Consider the following 25,966-nt stretch of genomic DNA (forward strand, 5'->3'; position numbering starts at 1 on the left):
ATCCTGCGGACTCCGCGCACTCCAGATTTCTTTTATAAATAAGACAAATTGAATTTATTATTACTTATTATATGGCCGAATGTGCTCAGGCATGTTACCACACGACGCGATCTCTGGAAGTTTCGATGCTCCGGAAATACTAACAATCTTGAACCAACTCTTATCTTGTTTCCCACGCGCTTAGTCAACGATAACAGTATCACGACACCCTTCTTAGAAATATCGATATTTCCTTCTTAAGATAGCTGCCATGTTTTTGTTAAACAAAAGACTCTCGAAATCCTCTTATTGCCACATGCATTTTATCTCCTACAAAATTATCTTCTGGAACAATTCCCTAAAACCCCACTCTCTCAACCAAGCTGACGTTTTGAGAAAAGCCAAAAGGCCAACTCATTTCTCGACCGACCCGCAGCCAGGACAAAAGCTTCTCTCCAGCACCCCTTCAAGGTCTCCTAACAATCTAGCTTACTAGTGGCTTAAACAGATCAGTGTTACTTCAGTCCTTAATTATTCTGTGCAACGATCTCGTGCATTCTTGGGGCATTGCGAGCGATCCTGCCGAAACCAGCTTCCTATTCTTGGCGCAAAACTTGGGTCCATCCTTACAGATACCCAGCAATTACACTTTTCATTGTCGACTAAGATCAGAGAACCAGCAGTAAATTATTTATATTTTCTTTTACCTGAGTGCCCTCTTTCTTTTTATTTTTCATCTTTTCTTCTCTCTCTTTTCTTTTCCTTTCCTTTTTCTTCCTTTTTCCTATTCCCCTTGGCATTCATCCTTAATTGTAAAATCCGGTGTCAGTGGCCCAATCTTTTCGATCACAGTCGGACATAACGAACACGGAATTTTGCTCAGACCGCGATTGTTTATATATATATATACGTACACATTATAAAATCGTAAATTTTATTTCATTGTGAACTTCCGTTTTAATCATCAATAAAACAAATTATTTGTAATTATAAGCCAATCACGTTTTGCAACTAATTATTCTCAACAAAAAATTCTTCCTTCCCTCAATTGTCGCTCACGGTCCTATCCCAAGTAAAAGGATTCAGTTCCTTGATCTAAATAAAAGACCACCGACGTACGTCCGCGCTAGAAAAAGGGGTCATTCCGATCCTTGATCTGCACCGCAGACTTGCGAGTACGTCGGAGCTTGTGAAAGCAAGCGTCAAGTTGCGTTCCTCTTCCAGGACGTAACAATACCTTAAAAAAATAATTTGAATTTGAAATTTCTAAAACACAATACGTGTTGCGCTTGTACTTGGCGCCTTTTTTTACCTTTTTGTTTAAAAAGGTAAGTTTTAAAAAATTTTACATGTAAAAACTTATGTTATAAATTTTACATGCAGAAACTTATGTAACGTACATTTCTTGTCGTTAGGTTTTTCTTGAATAATAATAACCTTTAAAAAGATATCTTTTTATCAATATCATGTGTTACATTGTATATACGTCATGTACATATACTACTAATATGTAAATGTCATTAATTTATATTTACTGGTAAATTATCTTCACCTAATTCGCATATTATCTGCACCACTTGCATTATAAATTGTATCAAGCAGACCTTAAAATTGAAGTGCGATCTCCCTGGACGACGCGTCAATAAGCACCGGTATTGATTTTTCGGTGGCACAGTTCATCACATCGTCTACTCAGCATCAGCTGACCGGCAATCAAATGAAGTGCATCATAACATACCGTGACGCATACAAACAGTATTCTCACCTTTTTTTGCCTCTCTCTTTCTCCCCTCTCGCCCGTTCTCTCTCTCTCTCGCCTGTTCCTTCCTTGCCTCCTTCCCTCCCCTCTCTCTCTCTCCCTCTCTCCCTCTCTCCCTCTCTCCCTCTCTCCCACTCTCCCCCTCCCTCTCCCTCTCCCTCTCTCTCTCCCGTTCTCTCTCCCGTTCTCTCTCCCGTTCTCTCTCCCGTTCTCTCTCTCTCTCTCTCTCTCTCTCTCTCTCTCTCTCTCTCTCTCTCGGACATTTTTTTTCCTATACTGTATTCTAACATATCAGGTGTAGTAAAAAGAAATCCATTATTTTTGCATGAAATTGAAGGCTTTAATTACCATAGTTAGAATGATCCGATTTAGGTCAAATATGCGCCGTTTTGTTCGATAACTTGTTGCCATCTTGAAGGTAATTTCATTATGCCTCTCTCATAGAAGTCCTCGTCCCTATTGGCAAAAAATTGAGACAGTCGATTTTCACAAGCCTCTCTTGAAGCGAATTTTTCACCAGCAAAATTGTTCGCCATGGACAGGAACAGATGGTAATCACTTGGTGCCAGGTCCGGACTATAAGGTGGATGCATAAGAACCTCCCAACCAAGCTCCCGGAGCTTCTGGCGAGTCACTATCGATGTGTGTGGCCTGGCGTTGTCCTGATGGAACACAATTCCTCTCCTATTGGCCAAAGCTGGCCGCTTCTGGGCGATTGCTTCCTTCAGACGGTCCAATTGTTGACAGTACAGTTCTGAGTTAAGAGTTTTGCCGTAGGGGAGCAGCTCATAGTAGATAATTCCCTGCCAATCCCACCAAACACACAGCAAAACCTTCCTGGCCGTCAATCCTGGCTTGGCCACCGTTTCCGCCAGCTCACCGCGATTCGACCACGACCGTTTTCGCTTGACGTTGTCGTAAGTGATCCACTTTTCATCACCAGTGACCAACTGCTTCAGAAATGGGTCGATTTTGTTGCGATTCAGCAGCGATTCGCAGATGGAAATTCGATCCATGAGGTTTTTTTGCGTTAACTCGTGTGGCACCCATACATCGAGCTTCTTTTTGTATCCAGCCTTATTCAAATGGTTCCAACTGGTTTTTTGTGCAATCTTTAGCTCTTGGGCAATCGAAACAGTGCTTACATGACGGTCGGACTCGACAATGTCCATGATTTTATCGATATTTTCGACAATTGGCCTTCCAGTGCGTGGTGCATCTTTGACATCGAAATTACCGGAACGGAATCGACGAAACCAAAATTGCGCGTGATTGGTTGTTACAGTATCAGGACCATAAACACTATTCACATTTTCAGCCGCCTGGCTTGCGTTTTCGCCTTTATCGAAGAAAAACTGTAAAACATAGCGTATTTTCTCTTTGCTAGTGTCCATCTTTGACGCATGCTCAAACAAAACTGAGTCAACTAATCACAAAACTGTCAGAAAAGTTTTTTAGTATAAAATCTCATCTTTCTAACGCCAACTAGTGGAACCCGATCGAACTTATACAACGCGAGATACAGATAACTAAAGCCATCTATTGGAAAAATAATGGATTTCTTTTTACTACACCTAATATCTCTTGCTTACTCGTTACTGTCTGCTTCTTCAGCGCTCTCGTAGCGCCTCTGGTGTCGGAAAAGCGAGATGCACACATATCCCCACTCCTGTGCGTCCTGTGCGACGTTTCTTACTTTCTTACTGAATCGAAATTTTCCGTGATTCGGACTTTATCTTAAAATACTTCCACTTTGAGACAACGTACATAAAAATCACAAGAACATTTTGCTTCCTACAGTCTGTAAAGTAAGAGCGTAATACGGGTTAATGTGTAGAAAAATTTATTTTTAATGATTTTTAAGTACATGGATTTGTTGTACTCCATGAGAAGAAAAATGCTATACCATTAATAATGAGTCCAGTCACCACCGGCATTGATAATTGCCTGGCATCTCCGAGGTATACTTTTCACTAAGTTGACTGCGTATTCGTTCGGTAAAGACCACCAAATGATACGAATTTGTCGTGTCAGCTGCTTCAAAGTGCATACTCTTTTTCCTCGAAGCTTATGCTTGAGATATGCCTACACATTTTCAATGGGATTTGCATCTGGCGACTGCGATGGTCAATCAAGTGTGACGATGCCAGACTGCTCTTTCCACTCGGTGCAAAGCTTGCTCCGGTGTTTTGGGTCGTTGTCTTCCTGTAAGATCCAGTCCTCGTTTTTTTTATGAAGCATCGTTCAGCAGTCGGCAACAAACACTTCTCATAAATTTTAAGCATTTTCGGAGCATTTAAATTGTATGTAAACAAATGCAATGCTCCAAAACCCTGTTTCGAAAAGCAACCCCAAAGATGAACTTTTACAGGGTGTTTAATAGTCCGTTATATTAATCTATTGATCAAGGTTGGATGACAGTATATCCCCAAGCAGAAGCTTCGTCCGTAAAGATCACGTTGCTCCAATCTCGGTCCAAATTCTCCTTTGCCCAAGCGAATCTTTTCGTCACATGTTTTTCGCCTAACAATGGTTTCTTCATTGTACTTCGATATTTGAGGTTATGCGCAAGGAGATGGGTTCGAATAGTTGTATGTGATACTTCTATAACCTTCTGTTTTAATTTTGCTGCTCCTTGTCGCAATGTTAAGGTCGGGTTCCGCTTAAACAAATTCACAATTTTTTTCCATATTCGGTGTCACTTTGCCTATCGAGTCACGTTCTGGCAAGTCATCGACATTTTTAATCTACTTATATTGCTGAACCCACTTAGCCCCGAACCCACGAACGATTTTGACTTTCCCATGTATTTAGCAGCCACTGCATATGACATTTTTGGTCCTTTGGGGTGGGAAGAAAGGAACACAGCCTCGTAGCGCGATGCGTATGCGGCACTCATGGCGGTTAACGTGTTTCTCAGGTTAGAGTTCGACGCCAATTAAATCTTTTATGACAAAGCATTCACGATAAAGATTTCATATATCGGCTCACAAAAAAACTAGGAAGATATTTGAAGCCAACTGCCATACATGCCGTACACGCTCTTACTTTACAGACTGTATTTTTTAAGGCCGAATCGATTGGGACTGGAAAAACCTCGATCGGTTCAGCCATTGCTGAGATGTGAATATCTCATCTCCTTTAAACTCGCAGTTTCGCGTAAATAATAAATAATAATAAATAATAATATATAGGCACGGCGTGCCTCGCTATTAGGGCGCAACTTCGTTGTGCTTGAACTTGGCGCGAAGCACTACCGTGCCTCTTGATTCAGAAGTAAACGATTGATGCTGATTTTCCGAGTCATTGTTTCACGGTTTTTCCATCTGGATAACCATCTCTGAGTGTGTCCATGTTTATTATTTTTACCGTTATATTTACAAAAAAAAATACAAATTTATTCGTTCAGAAGTAGACTATTACTTTACATTTTCCGTGCATCTCTATATCTCTCGATGCTTTATGCAATTCCATTCCGGGTAAATAAAGATCAAGTTCTGAATATGAGTTTTATGTTTCGAGGAATTTTTCCAGCCATTAGATATGATATAAAATTATTAAAACTAGAAAAAAGCCTTAACCGATCAGGCGTATTTTTCGCTTCTGGGAGTAGTTTCTGCTTGGAAAGGTAGTTTTTCATAGATATAAAATTCTGACCTTTTTCTGGTTATCACTATTTATAGTCTCAATTCAAAAGAACTCAAATTTTATTCTTCAAATTCTTAAAACATTTATAAAAAAGTCGGGCGTTGAAGGGTTAAAGAAACATTACGGTGACATCGTTTAACGTGCTTATCGTAATCCTGCGATAGGACATTTTTTGGTAAATGTTCACTTTAGGGGAGTCAGCTCCGATGACTTCGATATTGATATATGTTATAGAGGACATCTTATTGAGTAACCTTCAAAAGGTTTTAACTGTCGCTCATTGTTTGTTAAAAAGTTATTATCAAAAGAAGTTATATAAGGGTAAAACTCCTGTTTAGGGGATCCACCTCCGATGACCTTGTCTGTTAGATATATTATCAAAGAGACCCTCCTGAGTCACAATCAAAAGGTTTTAGCCGTCGCTCATTGTTTATTAGAAAGTTATTAACAAAAAAAGTTGTACGAAATTTTACAGATAAAGCCCACTTTCTTTAGACACAATATATATTAAACAATGTTAAACAGTATATATAAGCGGGAGAGGGGCGCACCCCCTCCCCAAATAAATCCTAACCTGACCTAACTTATTGCATCTTTATATATTTTTGAACATTGTTGAATAAGTTCTCTTAAGATCTATCACCTAACCTACTTTAATTTATTAAATCTGTATACAATTAGGTGTTGTGTGTTTTAAGGAAATCTTTTCGTATAGAGATGCAATATGTTAAATTAGGTTAGGATTTATTCGGGGAGGGGGTATGGGGAAGACCGCGGAGCGGGTTCCAGTAGGCTGGACCCGCGCCGGGGTGACGGCGCTGCCCGCTCGCGCGACGATATGTTTCCGTTGTTTGGAACGGGGACACGTGCGCGAGCGGTGCATGAGCGCCGTCGACCGCAGTGGTACTTGTTACCGCTGCGGTAACCCCGGCCACCGCGCCAAGGGGTGCACCGCGGCGGTGCGCTGCCTGGTGTGCGCAGAGGCGGGCAGGCCCTCTGATCACAAGATCGGAGGGCCTGCCTGCAAACCCCCTCCCGGGAGGAAAAGGGAGAGAAGGAAGAAAGAGGGATAAGGGCAAGGAGACTACTGGCGGGGGGAGGCCCGAACCCCCACTGCCGGGGGAGAACCGGACCCCACTAAGCCCGAGGAGGGGAAGAGAAAGGCCCCCCTCCACCGAGGGAAGAAGGAGCTACAAGGGCTCCGACCCCCTCACAGGAGGTCCAGGAAGTCCAGGTCCTGGAAGTCCAGGAGGAAGGTGTGCTCACGGGCAATCTCATCTGGATCTGGATTGGGAACCGGAGACCATCGAGGACCTGGCACCTTTGCCGAGAAGGAAAAGAAGAGGGGAAAAGGAGGAGGCCCACAGGGACGAAGATGACCCGAAGGTAAGAAAGGTGGAGCCCCCGGGCACACCCCCAACGATTGTAGATAAAAGGGAGTCGGAGGGAGCGCTGCCCCTGACTCCCCTTCTGGTTGGTCCCCCCTCGTACCCCCGAGAGGAGAAGGCCACAAAGGTAGGGACCCCCCATGTCTCCGCGGAGACGCCCGCACTGGAAGCCACCGAGGCCAGAGCCTCCTCCTGTGAAACCGGAACGGCGTTGCCGCCCGGGGTCTCGCAGGAGGAGGTGGAAGTAGGCAGCCCGGAGGAGGCGTGAAAGGCTTAGCCTTCACGCTACTCCGGGCCCTACAGGCCAACCTCGGCCGCGGTGCCCGGGCTCAGGATCTCTGCTTGCAGAGAATGGCTGAGCTGGGCGCCGGGCTGGAGATGGTTGCCGAGCCGTACTGGGTGCCGGTACCAGGTCCGAACTGGTTCGGCAGCCCGGACGGCTCGATGGCCATGGTGGCGAACCCTGCGGCGGGGACCCCTCCCTGTACTTTTAGGGAGAACGGGTCCTCGTACATGGCGGTCGATTGGGGGCCCATCACTGTGGTGGGGGTGTATCTCCCCTACCGCAGGAATAAAGCCGGTCTCGAGGAGCTCGCTCCAGTGAAGAGGGTCCTCGACAGGATCGGGGAATTGGTACGTAGGTGCCATCCCCGACCTGTCGTGATTGCCGGGGACTTCAACGCCCACTCGGAAGGGTGGGGTTGCAGTCCCCGGCAAAGGGACCCTCGGGGCGAGTCCGTGATCGGCTGGGCAGCGGGGCTGGGCCTCCTGTTAATGAACAGGGGCTCAACCAGCACCTGTGTACGGCCGAGGGGGAGTTCAGTCATAGATTTGACCTGGGCCACCCCCTCGGCCGCTGGGATGTTCCACGAATGGAGGGTGGAGGCGGAGGGCGAATCGCTGTCTGATCATAGACATATAGCGTGGGCCCTCCGCCTCCCCAAACCCACACAGGTGCTGGCCCGCTGCCCAGGGGAGGGGAACTTTCCCCTCCCCAAAAGATGGGCCCTTAATCGATTCGATTCGGACAGGTTTCGGGCGGCCGTCCTTGCGGCCACCTGGCACCTAAATGTGGGGCCAGGTGAGTGGGACCCCAATCCCGCGGACGGGGCTGGGGAAATAGTGGGCATCGTGGCGTCGGCATGCGACGTCGCGATGCCCCAATCCCACCCTCGCCGGCGCCGGGCCATGTACTGGTGGACGGAGGAGCTGGAGACACTCCGGGACTCCTCCGTCCGAGCCAGACGGTTGTATTACCGGGCCCGGTGACGAGGCGGGGATGCCGCGAGGACAAGAGAGGGCTACCTGCAAGCCAGGAAAGCCCTCAAGGTCGTCATCGTCGAGGCCAAGCGAGCGGCCTGGGAGCAGATGGTGAGCTCCCTGGACGACGATCCGTGGGGGCGCCCATACAAAAGGGTCATGGGAAAGATCCGTCCATGGGCGCCCCCACCAACGGAGACGTTGGACCGCCAGACCCTCGAAGGGTTCCTGGACGCCCTCTTTCCGAGGGCAGAAGGGGGCCCCCCCATGATCCCGACCCTCCCATTGGGGGAGGGTGATTGGGATGAGGGTCTGGCGGTGAGTCCAGAGGAGTTCACCGCGGCCAGGAAAAGGCTCGGGGCCAAGGGGAAAGCCCCTGGCCCCGACGGAATTCCTGGCCGAGCCTGGGCCCTCGCCCTCGGCGAGGGAAACCTGTCCGAAGCCACGCGCAGGGTATTCAGCGGGTGCCTCAAGGAGGGGGTATTCCCCCCAGAGTGGAGGAGGGCCAAATTGGTCCTCCTCCCCAAGGAGGGCAAAGCACCCGGGAGTGCGTCGGCCTATAGGCCGATATGCCTGCTGGACGAGGTGGGCAAGATGCTGGAGTGCATCGTTGCAGACCGCCTCGTCCAGCATCTGTCCTCGAAGGGGCCGGATCTCCACGACCGCCAATACAGGTTCAGGCCCGGAAGATCGACGTTGGATGCTATCCAATGCTTCCGGGACCTGGCCCAGGCGGTTGTGGAGGAAGAGGGCGGGGTGTTGTTGGCGGTTTCGTTGGACATAACGAATGCCTTCAATACCCTGCCCTGGCCGGAGATTGGGCGGGCCCTCGAACACCATGGGGTGCCCGCCTATCTCCGGCGAATAATTTCGGCCTACTTCGGGGGCAGGGACCTCGCCTTCCCGGTGGAGGGCGGGGTCCAAGGCCGGCGCGCTATGGAGCGCGGTGTTCCGCAGGGGTCGGTTCTCGGCCCCCTGCTATGGAACATCGCGTTCGACCGGGTGCTGCGCACTCCGCTTCCCCCCGGTTGCCACGTCGTCTGCTATGCGGACGACACGTTAGTGGTAGCCGGGGGGGAGAGCTGGGGGGAAGCCCGCCTCCTAGCGGAGACGGCACTGGTGTCGGTGGTGAGTACCATCAGAGACCTGGGTCTCAAGGTGGCGCCCCAAAAGACACAGGCCGTGTTCTTTCACGGCCGGGGTCGGAGGGTGTCGCCAGGGACCCGGGTACTCGTAGATGGAGTCCACGTCCGCGTCGGGCCGACGATGAGATATCTCGGCCTGACGCTGGACAGCCGGTGGAGCTTCGGACCCCACTTTGGGAAACTGGCCCCCAGGGTGCACAAGGCAGGCCTGGCGGTGGCCAGCCTGACGCTCAACCAAGGGGGCCCAGGATGGAGGGCTCGCCGCCTGTACGTCATGGCGGTGCTCTCGATCGCCCTGTACGGGGCGCCCATCTGGGCGCCACAGCTGGGGGCCTGCCGCAGAGGCAAGTGCGCACTGCGGCAGGCCCTGAGGCCCGTGCTCATCGATTCGGAGGTACCGGACCGTGTCGTACATGGCGGCGACCACCCTGGTCGGCGTCCTCCCTGTGGAGCTCCTAGCCGAGGAGCGGCATCTCCTTTACTGGAGGGTAAAGGAGCTTCACAGGGAGAGAAGAATATCGGCCAGGGCCCTAAGGGGTCTGAAGCTCCAAGCCGAGGCCCGGACCCGGGAGAGGTGGGAGGACTTATTGTCCGACCCCCGGGGTCCCGAGCCAGCGACGGCAGCGGCTGTTCGCCCCTGCCTGTCCGAATTGACAGGCAGGAGGGGACGTGGACTATCCTTCCGTCTGGCACAGGTGCTGACCGGGCACGGGTGCTTCGGTCGGTACCTGTGCCGGATAAGGAGGGAGCTCACCACTCGATGCCACCACTGCCCCGCGCCGGAGGACACGGCGCACCACACCCTGGTCGCATGCCCAGCATGGGCCGGGGAGCGTCGTGTCCTCTGCGGGGCGGTGGGGTGCCAAGAGGGGGAGCTCTCGCTCCCGCAAATGGTCAAAGCCATGTGCGGGAGCGAGAAGGTGTGGTCAGTGGCGGTCTCCTTCTGCGAGACAGTGATGTCCCAGAAGGAGGCCGCCGAATGGGGGCGTCGGCCGCACCGGGGCTGCGGGGAGCAGCTCCCGGGCGGCAGACGCCCCCAGGAGGACGATGGGAGCGACAACGGGCTCGGGGCAGCGCCGGCCGAGGAGGGCTCCCAGACCCGCGAGGGACGGGAGCTCCCTCGGCCGCCCCGAGCCCAATACCGGCCCCAAAGGGGGGAGTAGGGGGCAGCGAGACGCCTTCCCTGCCTTCCCCCTCCCAAGCGACCGGATAGGTAAGTGCCCCGGTTGGGGCCGGGCCCGCTCCCCTACAAATCCTCCCCTCCCTGACTAGCAGGGAGGGGGGTAAGGAGGGGGGTGGTTGTCCCCTCCCTCCTTGGTAGGAGACACCAGAAGGCCAACCGACGGGGGGTAACCCCCGCCGGGGACCGCGCCCTGGATTCCCTTCGTGGAACAGGGCGCGGTACACAGGTGGCGAGGGGCTCCCGGAAGGGAGCCCTGGGGCGGGGGGTTGGGGAGGGAATACGGGAGTAGTTCCCCTGACTCCCCTCCTCACGGTCCGACAGGTAGACATCCCGCAGGGGTTTTAGTCGGTAAGAGTCCGACATAACCCCCTCCCCCCCAAGGGGAGGGGGTATCCATGAGGGATTTCCCCTGCGTGACCAAAAAAGAAAAAAGGGGGTATGGGGAAGAGGCAAAGCCCCTCTTATATGTACTGTTTCCTACTTTTCTATTGTATATATACACTGTGTTTGGATTAACTGTATGGAAAAATTTATGAAACTTCATTTGTTCATAACTTTGTTATAAACAATGAGCGCAGATTAAAACTTTCAGAACATTACTCGTTACAGAATAACATTACGGAACCTTGATAACATATGTGAAAATTATTGACAACGAAAGGTGGTCCCTATTTCTGCATAATTACCAAAAAAATTTTTTGGAATTAAAAGAACAGATGAAGTTGTAGGTCAATAGTAGGATGAATATATGCATGTATAGGATATGTATAGAATGTGCTCATTCGTTAAATATGTACACAGTGTCGGAAAATTACATTCTATTTATGAAACTGATTTTGTTAATTATTTTTTAATAAACAATGAACGACAGCTGAAAAACGGTTCAGGAAGATTGTCACTCATGTGAACAAAACAAATTGTCTGTTTACAGTGTGAGCAATTTACATGGTGTCCAAAAATTGTGTTCATTATATTCAACTTCTTTCTTTAATAACTTTTTAATAAATAATGAGCGACGGTTAAAACCTTTTGAAGGTTATTCAGTAAGATGTCCTCTATAACATATATCAAGGTCGAAGTCATTGGAGCTGACTCCCCTAAAGTGAACATTTACCCATTTTTGTAAAGTTCCTGCAGTTCCTCTCTTTGTGCGATGTGGGAGCACATTAGATAAACGAAAAAAAATTCCGATGGATAGAAAAGTATAATAAATGTCTTCTTTTGCAGTATTTCGTAATACGAGAAGATGCAGGGTTTGTATCTGTTATCGCAAATGATACAAAAGCTTATCGACCTTTGATAAGTAGAATAAAAGAGGATGATAAGTAAAATAAAAAAGGAAGAAAAAGTATGATAGGTGTACATATATTTACGTAAATATCGTAGACGTTCGAGTTGGAAAATACATTTGCTACACTATGTGTGACTAGGAAGAAGATGGTAGAGCGCGACTGAAAGTACGAAGATAAAATTAGCTGCTGCTGTCGGCTGGCCGGTCGAGCACTGATACACGTGACTGAAGAGTTCTTTGTAAGCTTCCACCGTTTTCGTCGACGACGTTGTGGAAACCAGACCGGACGTGGAATCCTTGAAGAGAAGGTTGTAAGTACCGTTGAACGGGCCGTAGACATGGATTGGTCTCTCGGCATCCACGCGATATCCTAGCCAATCTTCCATTTTCAAAAGGGCCAGCAGTATATCCGTAGTGTCGGTCTGCGTATTATTTTTCCGTCCGACAACCTGAAAGAATACATCGCATTTTAATCCCTCATTTCATTCTTCTTTCAACTTTCCTCTTCTTCCTCAAGCTGCTCTCACCTCACTGTCGATTATCACCGACAACGGGCAGGTATCGTCGACATGGAACCCGGGATTTGCAGCCAGGCTTCCATTCTTGCACAAAATGCGGTAGTCATCTGGGTTAGTAGCGTCGTCTGTAAAATCAATCGAATGCCTTACGACTCTTTCTTTCGTGGAAGGTTACATCACAATCGGGTGAAATTTGACAATAACACAAAACGCGGTTACTTGAAGAGCGGTAAGAGCAGGGGCGCCGACTTGGGAAAAATATTGGGGGGCAAGAAGTATTGATCTTTTCTTAGTAGTCCTTATATTACCAGGGGGAGGGGTGAAAGTATTTAGAAGTATGTAGGTTATATAGGATGTTAAAAGTTAACTTATAAGTTAGGACATTTTGAATTAAAAAAAATGTCATGCCGTCCTTCTTTTTCTCACTCAATCTTGCACGCATTGCTGGGAAATTGAGCCCGCGCATTGACAAGCAGTGACAGCTCAACTCTGAATAGAGTAAGGCATGCGTAATATTTTTTCATTTGTATTATTGGTTGTTTTGTATATTTGTATATGGTTGTTAAATAACCAGTAAAGAGGGTAAAATTATTGGAGGGGCGACGCCCCTCCAATAAAATTATTGAGAGGGCCAAAAGTGCTCTGCTCCTCCCCCCTAAGTCAGCGCCTATGGGTAAGAGTATATATTAAAGTAACTTGAATAGTACTGATATAAGAATAATCAATTCGGCAAAAATATGCAAAATGTTCGCGCGATTGATTCACGTCTGATTGATCGCCCTGATTGATTATAATGATACTAGCGTACTCGAGGAAACACGCCTTTTTACCCTTCAGATCCAGGAAACTCTTTATGGGATAGTTATTATCCGCTGAACTGCGCACCACGGCGATTGTCTCACTATTCTTGTCCGTTTCGGTTTCGCAGTGCAAGACCGTTTGTATCGCGGGATGATGACGGATAATCGTCTCACCATTGATGTTTCCCACTTCCACGAATGCGATGTCGCCGGCACTCTCTGCGAGGCAATGCATGGCTCCCTTATCGTTGTAATAGCGATTGGTGCTGTTCACCGCGCAAGACGTGTTATTCGAACGCATGCAAGCAGAGCAGAGCTTGGTCGACACATCGGCCGAGGCGCTGGTGCGCGAGTGGTCGCGGTCTTTTATTCCGGGGGTGCAGGCTCCGGAAAATAGCTTGGATGCCAAGAGCGGGTAGTCACAGGACGTGGACGAGATGATTCCCGTCTTCCTCGCGATGTTGACGAAACTCAGCCAGCTGATACCAGCGTACTCGGGGAAACACGCCTTTTTACCCTTCAGATCTTGGAAACTCTTTATGGGGTAGTTATTGTCCGCTGAACTGCGCACCACGGCGATTATCACGCTATTCTTGTCCGTCTCGGTTTCGCAGTACAAGACCGTTGACAAGCCGTAAACTCTGCGTACATGACGAACAGAGAGAAGACAAGTAGGATCGTGGCATAAAAATAACATAAAAGCGAAAGCGTGAGAAATCTCTCGAATATATTTCTCGATATTTAGATCAAACATGAGCTCATGTATGAAGCTAAGATACTCAAATTAATGGAGACTTTTTTCACGTCCAGTCGATCATAATTTGAAATGTCATGCTTACTTCCGCGCCACATAGCCGTAATTGGAGTCGATGGTGATTATGTCCGCTTGTTGCTCAGATATCTTGCGTAAACATTCGAACACGGTGTTCGACTGGACGCAAGAAATGCGCGGCTCGATGCCGAGCGCCATCATGGCTCTCGCCACCCATCTGCATTTATTCGTGTCCAAATCGCCGACCGTGCACCAGCGGATAGTCCTGTCGCAGGTCTGCCCGCCTGCGAGATCGATGTCCCTTCCTTTGCTCAAATACGCTGCCAAGGACAACTTTTCCGTCATGTTGATGGCCAAGCTGTCCTCCTGTATAATTTTGCTCAGAGTCAACTTCCAGATTTCGCTCGAGTCTGCTCTCAGCCAGTTCGGCAGCTTGGTCCTGAGAATGTCCGCGACCTCTCTGAAAGCCAATATTTGTCAGCGAGATGCGCGCTCGAACAGTTTGAAAAGAAGTTATAGCAAACAACTCCCAGACACTTCTTTCTTGAACCAACGAAAAGATCCAGATAGGTAAAGGATAAGGGAAGCCGTGTATTTTACTTCCCGAAATTAGCTACTCTCTCTGCTATTATATATTATCTTATACACAGGTTGCAAGTTTTATGGATTGCCATTGTTACTCGCGTACGTTCTAGCGGCGACGACGCTCCACGGTTGCTTGATCCATGCGCACGGAGTCGGAGAGCTCAAAGGAAGCCTTTCGCCATTCGGACACAAGAATTCGAACGTGTTGTTCGTCTGGGCGAGAAATAGCAGATCAGTGATGAAAGAGAACGAAAAATAAAAAGAAGGTAAATATGCACATTAGGTCAACCTCCTCAAAAGTTCATGACCTTGATATATGTTGTCAAGGACATGTTCCTGAGTGTTATGCAAAAAGTTGCAGCCGTCGCTCATTGTTTATTAAAAAGTTATTAACAAAAGAAATTTAAAAAGTAGAAAACTTTCCGACACCATGTATATATTTAAGAAATGAATATACACGTATTATGAAACGTATTATACACGTGCTATATACGATATGTTTTACGATTTATTTACATCTCTCTCTCACCAATTTCAACGATGTTGACATATGTTATTAAGGACATGAAGCAAGCTATAATAATGTAACATTTAAGGTTGGGTTAAGTTAATTCTTCTCGCGGGTGGGGGGCGCAGCTCCTCGTCTCCTATTCAAGAATTAATACGTATTCATTTCTTAAATATATATTATACATGATGTCGGAAAATTTTCTATTTTTGAAAAATCTTTTGTTAATAACTTTTTAATAAACAATGAGCGACGGTTGCAATTTTTGCATAACATTCAGGAACATGTCCTTAGCAACAACATATATCAAGGTCATGAACTTTTGAAGGGGTTGACCTAATGTGCATATTTACCAAAAAGGAATAAAAAAGTAAAAAGAAATAAAAGAAAAACAAATGTCTTATCATTAGCGAATATTAGAAGAGTAGAGAAGCTATTGTTTGCAGCGGACAATTTACTAACATCCAATAAGATCGAAACAAAAACTTCGCATGGGGTGAAAATTCACGACAGTCTTCAAGGATTCACCGACCCCGACCACAGCTGGTGTATCTTTACCAAGAGATGTTACTTCACAAGAAGGTTTATTGTGTAGCAACTTACCTTGAGATATTGGCGCACGTAACTGAGCGCCACGTACGCCACGTTACCTCGGCGGTTAGTCAGACACTCGAGAGCTCCGCGATGTCCGTGATTCGCTTTATTGTTGTAGGTGCAACCTGCCTGGTTGTCGCAGAGGGCACAAAGTTCTGGATATTTCCTCTCTTCGGGAAGAAACGAATAATGAGTGCGTTAAGAGCGGAGAGATTGCGGCGAGATAAGATCGCTTCGACAATAGATTGTTCGATAACATGAGACTCACTCAATTCTTGGTCAATGGAGCTGTCGGAGACCCATTCGCCCGGCCTGCATGCCTTCCCAAAGAAACTTCGGAGATTTCTGGCCTCGTTCTCAGCGACGCTCACGTTCTCGCGGCATTCTGCAGAATTCACCGTTTTCTCGAAGTACTTGAGTATGTAATCGTTCCACCATTGGGACTTGCTGAAGCCGGGGTGACAAAGGCCACCGTTCTTCAGGTTGTCGAAACCCGCGCCGGGTGGGCCGATCATCTGCGTCAGATCCGCGCGCATCACCGCCACCGTTTGGAACTCGAATTCCTCTGTGGAAATTCAATGACGCTTTCTCACCTGTGTGTCTCCGTTCCCTCGCTTCTCGTGCGATGCGGAAGAACACCGCAAACCCGAGTGTGTTATTTCGACGCGTATAAGCTGAAGCTTCCTTTACGCGTATCTTGTCTTGTCTGAAATCACGTCGTTTAACGCGTTTAAACGCGTTAAGTGATATCGAAATGCATCAAATGACGTGATTTCAGACAACAAGGAAAGCGTGAAGAAAGCTTCAGTTTATACGTGTCAAAATAACACACTCGGGTTTGCAGTGAGATACCGATCACCTCGGAAGAAAGTGGCTTCGATCCGAATTGTGCGAATCGTGCTAGTTTTCGAGATAATTAAGGAGAGATCGAGAAACGGCAGATTCGGTACTCGATATTACCCAGTGGCTTGTCCCTGTGTCTCAATTGCTGAATGGGCACGATGTTGTTCTGGTAGAACGGGTACGCCAGCAATAATTCCTCCGCATTGAAGACGCCAAAATCAGCCTCCCCCTGCGCCAAACGAATCGCACAGTCGGCGCTGTCCGCCACGCGAAAGCATGATACCTCGCTGTCCCCTCGTTGCAGAGCGAAGCACGCGTTATCGTTTATCGTTTCCACGGGAGCGCAGAACTTGTCTGAAATATCGCACATCGATCGATATACGTGCAGCCTCGAGGTCGGATTTTTCACGGGGTTTCATTTCGAACGGACAAATAGAGATACCGATGCAACGAATCCCACACAGCAGAAATGTTCAAATTGATGTTGAATTTTCGGTGATTGGATAATGCTTCCTTGAAGCGTACAGATTGTGGCAAAATCGTGACAAGAGACACGTGCATCTCGAATTGTATTTGCTTGTCCTTAGTAATACAATCATCGGTTGAATTTTTGCGCACCCGACGGAAATACAAGAGCGGCTAGTTCACGTGTGGGAAAACGATAATTCCGGCGGAAAGTATTTACGGATAAATCTCTGAGTTCTGTCTCACACGGCAGAAATATTCAAAATATATCACAGGGATGTTCTGAGGATATTGTGGCATTCTTAAAATATCTCTGTGATGTATTTTGAATATTTCTGCTATTTAGTTTTTTGAATATTTCTTTTACTAAGGACGAGCAAATACAATTCGAGATGCACGTATCTCTTGTCGATTTTGCCACAATCTGTACGCTTCAAGGAAGCATTATCCAATCACCGATACCTTCCGTGGCGCCAATATATTGCAACACGACATATCGCCGCGATAATTAAAATTAGATTACTCGGACGCGCGAGATCAAATAGAACGGAGATAACGATAACATTCTACGGATTATCTTGATTCACTGCGGATGCGAATCCGCAGATCATTGATGCGAGTACACTGAGAATTCAGCAATTATTTGTTTTAATAATAAGACGTTCTGTCGCCGGACCACTCGGGATGCGAGACCCTTTAACACACGTGTGATTAAGAGGGCCATTATTAACGACACAGTGTGACGTCGCCGGTGTGATGTTGCCGCATTATGACACCACCGCATCGCGTCAAGCCGCGTATAATTACTTTCATACTAAGAAACTGGTTGTACGGGCGGGAAGAGCCGATTCAATGGGGTGAGAGACACGTATGCGTTTCACGTTGCATTTATCTTTTTTCCTTTTGCGTTTGCGTATCTTCAGCGACTCAATCGTCGGCTGAGTGCGACCGGTGGAGATCAGCGCGACACTCGTCGCGGTGATCAATGCGCGCGAGGTAATTGAAACACTTTCGATGGAAGAATGTCGAGCGGCGGGATTTCGTGACTTACATTTCAATTGTGCGTTTGCGAGCGCGGCGAGCAGGATCACCAGAACGATATTCCTCATGATCGATTCTCGGACGATATCTAACGACAGTTTGATGAGGACTGGGACGATCAAGTCTCTTTCTGCGGCATGAACAGGCACACAGGCGGAACTAGGTGTGCCGCCTGCCTCTTCGCACGAACCGAATGATAAGAAGCCTCCGATAACGAACGCACACGCCCTGTATACACACACACATATACACACACGCACGCACACGTACACGCGCACGTACTACGTTACTTGAACATCGGTTCGTAATCGCATCGTCCAATCCTTCGGAGATTGAACCGTTGACGCAATGTGTGAGCCATCTCAATCGGTGCGTTCACGTACTAAAATGCCTCGAACGATCTCTTCTACTCGACCTAGAACTTGCGACGGAGTTCTATGCGCAAAGCGTATTGGCTAGGTCGCACTTTCCCCGCCGCTCTCCTCGCAATTTTTCTTTCAATCTCGATCGTGTAGAAAAATTTCGCAGGCCAGTAAAAAGTAATATACCTAATTCTAAACGTATATATTGAGAAAGGGTACGACTGAGATTTGTCTAAAGTTACAGAATTGCATTCGAGGTATGTGCGATAAAGATAGATGTGATAAGATCTGTCGCTAAGTTGTAGGATATCGGTTTTATTATTTTTGTAGCTTCTTCCGGCGGATCCTCGATGAACTTTGACACCTTTAACATCTTCCTTCGCGCACAGATTCATAATTGCTCAATTACGTCACAGCAGGTGTTTTGCCAATGACGTGATATCTTCGACACGCAACGGGAATTATCTGCTTATCGGGTAGCGATAACTTTCAGAGAAAGTAGTCGGCGGTGACTAAATGTGGACATCGAATGTTTCATCGACAAGTAAATATTTGCCGATTCTTTTCGGCTAGATTTGTATAAACGCAGCACAGCTCATCACGGAAACTGTGTGTGTGTCTCAATCGAGTCGCTGAAGTTACCGCGAAAACTAATTGCGCACATTTGTTACGGATAGAGATCGAGACGCAACGCAAACGTAATCGCATTCTTGCAGATTGAAATATTGCAAACTACAATACACTCGCGGCACAATACACTCGCGGTTACGCGGTAACCCGCAAATCTTTGTTCTTGATAATAACGAGATAACATTCACAGCCGTATTATATCACTTCTAGAACAAAATACTCAATCCCGAAGCTGTCATAAAAAATCTTGCTCGCACGAGCGACGGAATAATTAGCGAATAATTATGAGTCTATATAGAGACGAGTAGCTCCGCGCGTTCGCTCAATTTCGTACCGCGAATGAAACAAGAGTCATTTTCAGAGCTGCTTCTTCAGAAATGATTGCGTTGGTGACATCATTTGCGACGATTCTCGGTATGTTTGCACACAATAAAGCAATAATCAATAAGAGAAAGAGAGAGAGAGAGAGAGAGAGAGAGAGAGAGAGAGAGAGAGAGAGAGAGAGAGAGAGAGAGAGAGAGAGAGAGAGAGAGTGAGAGAAAGAGATCAGTTGCGCAGGTCGAAAAAGTACGAAGGAATAAATAAAATAAATAAATTGAGAGATTAAAGCGGGGAACAATTTTTCAATTAATAAGACGTTACATAATTCGATCTTATATCGAATGAGTGTCATTAGCTAGACAATTCAGCGATGAAAGCGATATCGTATAACCATGGATATTCGCTTGCATCCTCAGGATACAGCGCGATACGCTGCGTTAGCACGCAGCAAATCAATCAAACGTATTCACCGTCAGCGTTTATTTGCGCGGATGGCACCGTGGCGTCATTAACGAGCATCTGCGATGGAGTCCCTCATTGCCCCGACTCTTCGGACGAAGTCGCAGCATTATGCCGTCACGTTCTGTAAGATTGTATTGATTTCGTCAGTCATTTCGGTCACTAAGTTGCTGGATATCTTGGACTCGTTGATCGTTGGTAATTTTTCACCTGCTGACCCGAGGTGGAGAGCCAAAAGTATCATTTCTTTTTCTCTCGCTTTCGTAGGTGTCCGACGCACATGTACAGGTGCAGTTATGGTGCTTGCGTGACTCGCGCGGCACGCTGCGACGGCCTGACGGATTGCGTGGACGCCAGCGACGAGTTCGCCTGCGACCGCGATCTTAATGACGTCTGCTCCGATGGCGAGTTCCAGTGTTCTACTCCTCGTCGAGAGTGCATATCTATTCGCGAGGTGTGCAACGGTACGTGTTTGCCGGGAGGACACCTGTAGAATAGGCTCGTTGTACGCCGGGATATTCCAGCTGAATAAAATCGTTTGAATCCGCAGCCCGGAGGGGATCCATTGTACGCTTGGATGCGTTGATGACACTCGATGCGCTCAATAGCATAATTTGTAATGCTCGAGCAAATCAATTGCAGCAATTGTATCAATTCGTAAGAAACAAGTTCCAAAGAAGGGAGTGAAAAAGTCAGCGATATTGGCCCAAACTGCAAATCTTTAGAACCTAACGGATTATCTTGTATACCACAGTAATAGTTGTAAGACAATATTTTTTAACCAAAAAAATGACAGCAACATGGCAAAAATGAATCAAAAAGGTCCAAATATTGGCTACTTAAGGTAATGAGTGGACAGACTTAACCCATTGAATTTTATGCTTTATGACTACGTGAGATACTATCAAAATAACGTATATAAAGGAAAAAGAATAATATGAAAGTCATGTAAAAGTTCAAGAAAGAGCGATTGTTTAAAAAAAATTTTTTTAAAGACGGAATCATGCGACTCCACACTCATTACTTTCGCAGTTTACGACTCCAAACTCTTATGCATGCATAAGTCCCTAGGTGCTTAGATGTGAGTATGAGTGTGGGTGTGAGTGTGGATATGAGTGTGCGTGCATGTGTGTGTGTTGTACAGAGACCCCGCGGTTCGTCGCTCTCACAATATTTTACGACTCCAAACTCCCTTTCTATGCATGTACACGACTGTGTGTGCGTATGTATGTATACACCCTGTCTCAAAAATATCGGACCTCCCGAACAACTTTGCAGGATCGCATTTTCATGAAAAATTTTAAATACAAAAGTTATAGGAAATCGAATAACGGACTTGATGGTGACCTTGAATTTGACCTTAGCCATGACCTTCAAGGTCATTTGGAGGCCAACTTGAAAAATTTAAATAGGAATCCCTATTTTTTATTACACTGTTTTTTTCTACCACTTAATTTGAACAACTTTTGTCTAAAACATTTTTTCATTTGCCTAATATTTTTTGAGATATTTGAGGAAAACTTAATAACTTTTTCAATATTTAACTTACGATATCTCGCTAACTATTTGTCGGAAGAAAAAGTGCTACTAGACTTTCTTGCTTTATTTAGTCTCAAGAATATATTGTTACAATAGTGCCGTGATTTTTGTTAATTTGATGATTTTGAAATTTCCAAGAATCAGTAAGTTAACAAAAATCAGGGCGCTATTGTAACAATATATTCTTGAGATTAAATGAAGCAAGAAAGTTTAGTACCATTTTTTCTTCCGACAAATAATTAGCGAGATATCGTAAGTCAAATATTAAAAAAGTTATCAAGTTTTCCTCAAATATTTCAAAAAATATTAGGCAAATAAAAAAATGTTTTTAACAAAAAGTTGTTCAGACTAATTCGTAGAAAAAAACAGTGTAATAAAAATAGGGATTCCAGTTTAAATTTTTCAAGTTGACCTCCAAATCACCTTGAAGGTCATGGCCAAGGTTAAATTCAAGGTCATCATCAAGTCCGTTACTCGATTTCCTACAACTTTTGTATTTGAAGTTTTTCATGAAAATGTGATTCTGCAAAATTGTTCGGAGGGTCCGGTATTTTTTAGACACCCTGTATATATTTGTGTGTGTGTCTTTTTACGTGTACGTAAACAACCGATGAAAACTGTTTGCAATTAAATCACCGGTCGAGAATTAGTGCGCATACGCACATACCCACCCACCCACATACATACACACACACACACACGCATGCACACTCACATCCGCACTCACACCTACACTCATACCCACACCTAAGCACCTAGAGCCTTGAACATGCATAAGGAAGGAGTTTGGAGTCGCAAAATACTGCGAAAGTAATGAGTATGGAGCCGCATGAATTTGTCTTTAAAAAATTTTTTTTAAACAATCGTTCTTCTTTCTTGAACTTTTACATGACTTTCATATTATTCTTTTTCCTTTATATACGTTACTTTGATAGTATCTCACGTAGTCTAAGCATAAAATCCAATGGGTTAAGTCTGTCCATTCATTACCTTAAGTAGCCAATATTCGGACCTTTTTGATGCATTTTTGCCATGTTCCCGTTATTTTTTTTGGTTAAAAAATGCTGTCTTACAACTACTACTGTACGGCATACAAGATAATCCGTTAGGTTCTAAATGTTTGCAGTTTGGGTCAATATCGCTCACTTTTTCACTCCCTTTTTTGTATCACTAGATCAAGCGCGAAGCTGAGAGAAATTATAGCGAGCCTATTTTGAGAGATACTCGTTCGGCACTCGAGAGACTTGAAGGTGGAGTCTATAGGCAGCCTTCTTCGCCAGGTCACGAAGACTGCTCGGACGGGAGTGACGAGAACGTGACGACCTGTCGCGAGTACTTGTGTCCCGAATACACGTTCCGTTGTTCTTACGGAGGTTGCGTGCACCAGGAAACGGTCTGCGACGGTGTGAAGGACTGCGTCGACGGCAGCGACGAGGACGCTAGCATGTGCGCGGCGGTTAATTGCGAAGCTGAGGAATGCACGCGGTATAAGTGCAGGTTGGTCGACCGATCGATAAAATCATTCGTATTCTTGTTGATGAACGATCGTCGACGCGTTCAGACGAGGCTGGTGGTCGGACAATCGACGTATTGGACGTTAGCTTCGTCCCCACCACTTGTCTTCCTTCAGGAGCAAACCAACCGAGCAAAATCCCTCACTGCTTTCGCGCTGATCACTCGTCATTTAAATGTGTATCTCCCGTCGATCGAGAATTGAGATTGTCTTGTCCTGCCGTTTCTTCGCAGGGACGAGGAATTCACGTGCAAAAGCGGGCCGCAGTGCTTATCGATAGTCAAAGTATGCGACGGCATTCGGCACTGCAGAGACGCGTCCGACGAAAGCGCAGAAATGTGCGGAGCGCGTGAGTACGTAATTTGCATGCAAATCGCTCCGACATGGAAGCGGTTATCCCCCCCTCCCCCTCCCCCCTCCCCCGCCTCCCCCTCTTCCTCGCGGTTGCACGAAACAAAACACACATCGGTCTCATTGATTATTCCGCGTTTACAGATGTCCCGAAAATTGGTTCCGCTGCGCGTACGGCGGTTGCATTCGACCTGAATTAAAATGTAACTTCCAGCTCAATTGTTACGACTGGAGCGACGAACAGGAGTATCTGTGCGGGCTAACGCTGCCCGAAGGCGCTTGTCGGCTACCTGCGGCCAAAGCGGCGACGCATTATAGCGTAAGCGGATGCTCGTCGTGCCGGCCGGGTGAAATTGTTCCCGAATTCACGCGTCTCGATTACACCTGCGACACGGAGGGTTCTTTGCAAGGTCCGAGCGAGGTTTATTGTCGGGACAATCGCTGGTCCCCTATCGTTCCGAGTTGCATCGCCGGTGAGTAACCCTCGTCACCTTCCCTCGGCACGCGACGATTGTCCACAGGGTGGGTTGCGACGAATTTACCTCCGGTAATATGAGATCCGTTCTCAAATGAGCTCAAGGGTCCGGTCTGATGGGCGACGAAAGTCTCAGTAGCTCGAAAGGGTGAAGGAAGAGAGCATAAAAAATAATGACACGAAATAAGACACACACGTGCGTATGTACGGGAAATATTTCAGGAAACCAGTCGGAAGGGATAACATGTCCGGCGCTTGTCGAGGCGCACGGTGCGCTCCAACGATGCCGGGCGATGTGGGGTCGTCATGAGGGGTGGCTGTCCTGCGACCGAGCCCTTCCAGTCGGCACGCGAGTTCTTCTGGAGTGTCCGGCTTTCTACGAGCGTCGTAAAGGATCTTCGAGCATCGTGTGCCTCCACGACGGCACATGGAGTCAGACTCCGCTGAAATGCGTTCCTACCTGTGGCGTGAGAGACTCCACAGGTTCGCCAATCGATGCTCTCGCGTCAGCCAATGAAAACAATAGTTGAATGGGTGCCAATACTAAGGCTCGGTCTACAGTAGCTGCGGAAAGCCTTTTAGCCATTTGCTCCGAGTTCTATAATTTAATAAAAACATTTTCCACCCTGCTTTAGGCTCTTGACTGGCGGAATATTGCGCTTTGATATTTCTAGCAGTTTAATAGTTTTGTTATGATACAATTTATCGCTATAAATTATATTTATTCGTTATTTTGGTATTTGTTACTTTTCAAAGATGTCGGATAAAAATTTTGTGTATCTTCGCTATTTACCATTTTCTTATAGCAGATTATGATGAGATAAAATTATGATTTTAGCCGCCACGTTGGATACAGAACTTTGAAAAATTTTAACTTTATACTCGTAAATAAGGACTTCAAGAAGCTCTAGACATAGCTTTTCAATGACATTGCTTAATTTACGAAAATCCATTTCTCGCCAGCTCGAGCAAGCGAAATTCAGCTTGCCAGTCAATTGGAACCCAGCTTAGTACAATTTTGCTCGCTTAGTACAATTTTGAGCAAAATTATTTGAAACGAAAGGTTAAAGGCTTACTATCTACCATGTAGATTCGGATCAGTTCAATCCAAACGAGCCTCAAATAATCGCTCGCTATTGATACATGCTAAGAAATCAGGCGTGACAGCGAATCGCTCAGCTATTCCGTGATTTAGCCGCAGCACTGATCGTAAGGGGATGGCGCGTGGAGAAGGAGGAGACGCTACCCTGGCAGGCGACCCTGTTTTCGCACGAGGACGGCGAATGGAGATTCTTCTGTGGCGGCACGCTCATAGCGGAACGCGTTGTATTGACCGCCGGCCATTGCCTCTGGAAAACCTCCACGGACACGGTGCGCGTCGCTCTCGGGATTCTCTCGAGCAACCTGACGGAAGCGGGCGAGAACGCGCAGGTGATCGACGTGGAGAGCATCAGACTGCAGAGCGCGTATCAGGACCATGAGAGTAACTACGGATCGGACATTGCGTTGCTGATCTTGAAGAGAGCCGCGGCCATCGACTCGATCGTTTCACCCGTCTGCCTTCCTCAGCATTTCGATGTGACATTGATGGAAGCTCAAGAAAACGGCGGATTTGGACTGGTCGCTGGTGGGTAGCTCGGTAGCTCGGAATAAGGAAAAACTCAGCCCGGTTTCTGCTTTAGTAAATGTCTCATCTAACATATCGGAAGAATTCTCGGTTCTTTTCCTTGTTGAGGTTTTATGACGTTGATACGCATGCGATGATTGCACGACTGACCTGAACGAGCGGCTTCTAGAGTTGTGAAAGCTTTATAGGCATGGGTCTGACGGAGAACGACACGTTTAGCGCGACCATGAGGATGACCACGATGAAAATCGTCTCCGACGAGGAGTGTCGGCAGAATCAGAAGAGGGACTTTCGCAAGTACCTAACTTACACGTCCTTCTGCGCCGGCTGGGCTAATGGCACCGGGGTATGCAACGGGGACAGTGGCGGCGGACTGGTGATCCAGCGGCCGAATTCCAGCGTCTGGGAGGTGCACGGAGTCGTTTCCGTGAGCCCGCGTAGACTGGGCACCAGCGTATGCGACCCAAATTTCTACACCGTCTTCACCAAGGTGCGTGAAGCACAGAAAAGAGAAACTTGTTGTTGTGGAAATTCCATCATGTGGGTGCTGTTCGCCTACGTGGGTCGCGTCACTTCACTAAATAGCGTTTATCAAAAACACACAGGTTTCGGTGTACATCGATTGGATCGATCAGGTTGTGGAGAGCGTACCAATTAGCGGCCCGCCCAGTCTTGGTCGACACCCGAATACGGACGATATCATCGTTAGATGAAGTCTCCGACAGCTAAGCACTTTCCACGATAACTCGATAATTGTCCTCTCTGCGACGAACTTCACTGTTGCATCGAGCTGTACGCGCACAAATACACGGACACAAACATATCGATAAGTCGAATATCGGCGTCGCCAATTCCGTTCCTGTTAATTCCTTCCTCATCGCCCCTCGTCGTGAAACAAAAGAACCCATTC

At 47.0% G+C, this 25,966-nt stretch overlaps 2 protein-coding genes across 3 annotated transcripts; one reads left to right on the forward strand and one right to left on the reverse strand.

Moving 5' to 3' along the window:
- Positions 1 to 11,721: 11,721 nt before the first annotated feature.
- On the reverse strand, positions 11,722 to 22,551 carry LOC105189217 (transferrin). Of its 2 annotated transcripts, XM_011151169.3 has the most exons (10): positions 22,460 to 22,551; positions 17,790 to 18,007; positions 16,391 to 16,627; positions 15,699 to 15,995; positions 15,440 to 15,600; positions 14,432 to 14,541; positions 13,811 to 14,203; positions 13,146 to 13,612; positions 12,181 to 12,296; positions 11,722 to 12,102 (listed from the first exon to the last, which is right to left on the reverse strand). In XM_011151169.3, the coding sequence occupies exons 1-10, from the start codon at positions 22,534 to 22,536 to the stop codon at positions 11,779 to 11,781; spliced, it is 2,400 nt and encodes a 799-aa protein (XP_011149471.2). In that variant the 5' UTR covers positions 22,537 to 22,551; the 3' UTR covers positions 11,722 to 11,778. The 2 variants fall into 2 exon arrangements, with proteins under 2 accessions (XP_011149471.2, XP_025155302.1); XM_025299517.1 differs by lacking the exons at positions 17,790 to 18,007; positions 22,460 to 22,551 and adding an exon at positions 19,563 to 19,624.
- Positions 22,552 to 23,543: 992 nt separating this feature from the next.
- Positions 23,544 to 25,966, forward strand: LOC105189241 (limulus clotting factor C-like). The gene is made up of 4 exons (XM_025299518.1): positions 23,544 to 23,912; positions 24,625 to 25,056; positions 25,245 to 25,546; positions 25,662 to 25,966. The coding sequence occupies exons 1-4, from the start codon at positions 23,603 to 23,605 to the stop codon at positions 25,767 to 25,769; spliced, it is 1,152 nt and encodes a 383-aa protein (XP_025155303.1). The 5' UTR covers positions 23,544 to 23,602; the 3' UTR covers positions 25,770 to 25,966.

This window comes from Harpegnathos saltator, unplaced genomic scaffold (genome assembly GCF_003227715.2).
Source record: "Harpegnathos saltator strain DR-91 unplaced genomic scaffold, Hsal_v8.6 scaffold283, whole genome shotgun sequence".
In the NCBI taxonomy this organism is placed as follows: domain Eukaryota; kingdom Metazoa; phylum Arthropoda; class Insecta; order Hymenoptera; family Formicidae; genus Harpegnathos; species Harpegnathos saltator.

Coding starts and splice junctions, on each gene's coding strand:
- LOC105189241 (XM_025299518.1), top strand. CDS start 23,603: ATGACACGAAATAAGACACACACGTGCGTATGTACGGGAAATATTTCA. Junction 23,913..24,624: donor TGGCGTGAGAGACTCCACAG/GTTCGCCAATCG, acceptor TCCGTGATTTAG/CCGCAGCACTGATCGTAAGG. Junction 25,547..25,661: donor TCTACACCGTCTTCACCAAG/GTGCGTGAAGCA, acceptor AAAAACACACAG/GTTTCGGTGTACATCGATTG.
- LOC105189217 (XM_011151169.3), bottom strand. CDS start 22,536: ATGCTAGCGTCCTCGTCGCTGCCGTCGACGCAGTCCTTCACACCGTCG. Junction 15,996..16,390: donor ACACAGGGACAAGCCACTGG/GTAATATCGAGT, acceptor GAATTTCCACAG/AGGAATTCGAGTTCCAAACG. Junction 13,613..13,810: donor TACGGCTATGTGGCGCGGAA/GTAAGCATGACA, acceptor TCATGTACGCAG/AGTTTACGGCTTGTCAACGG.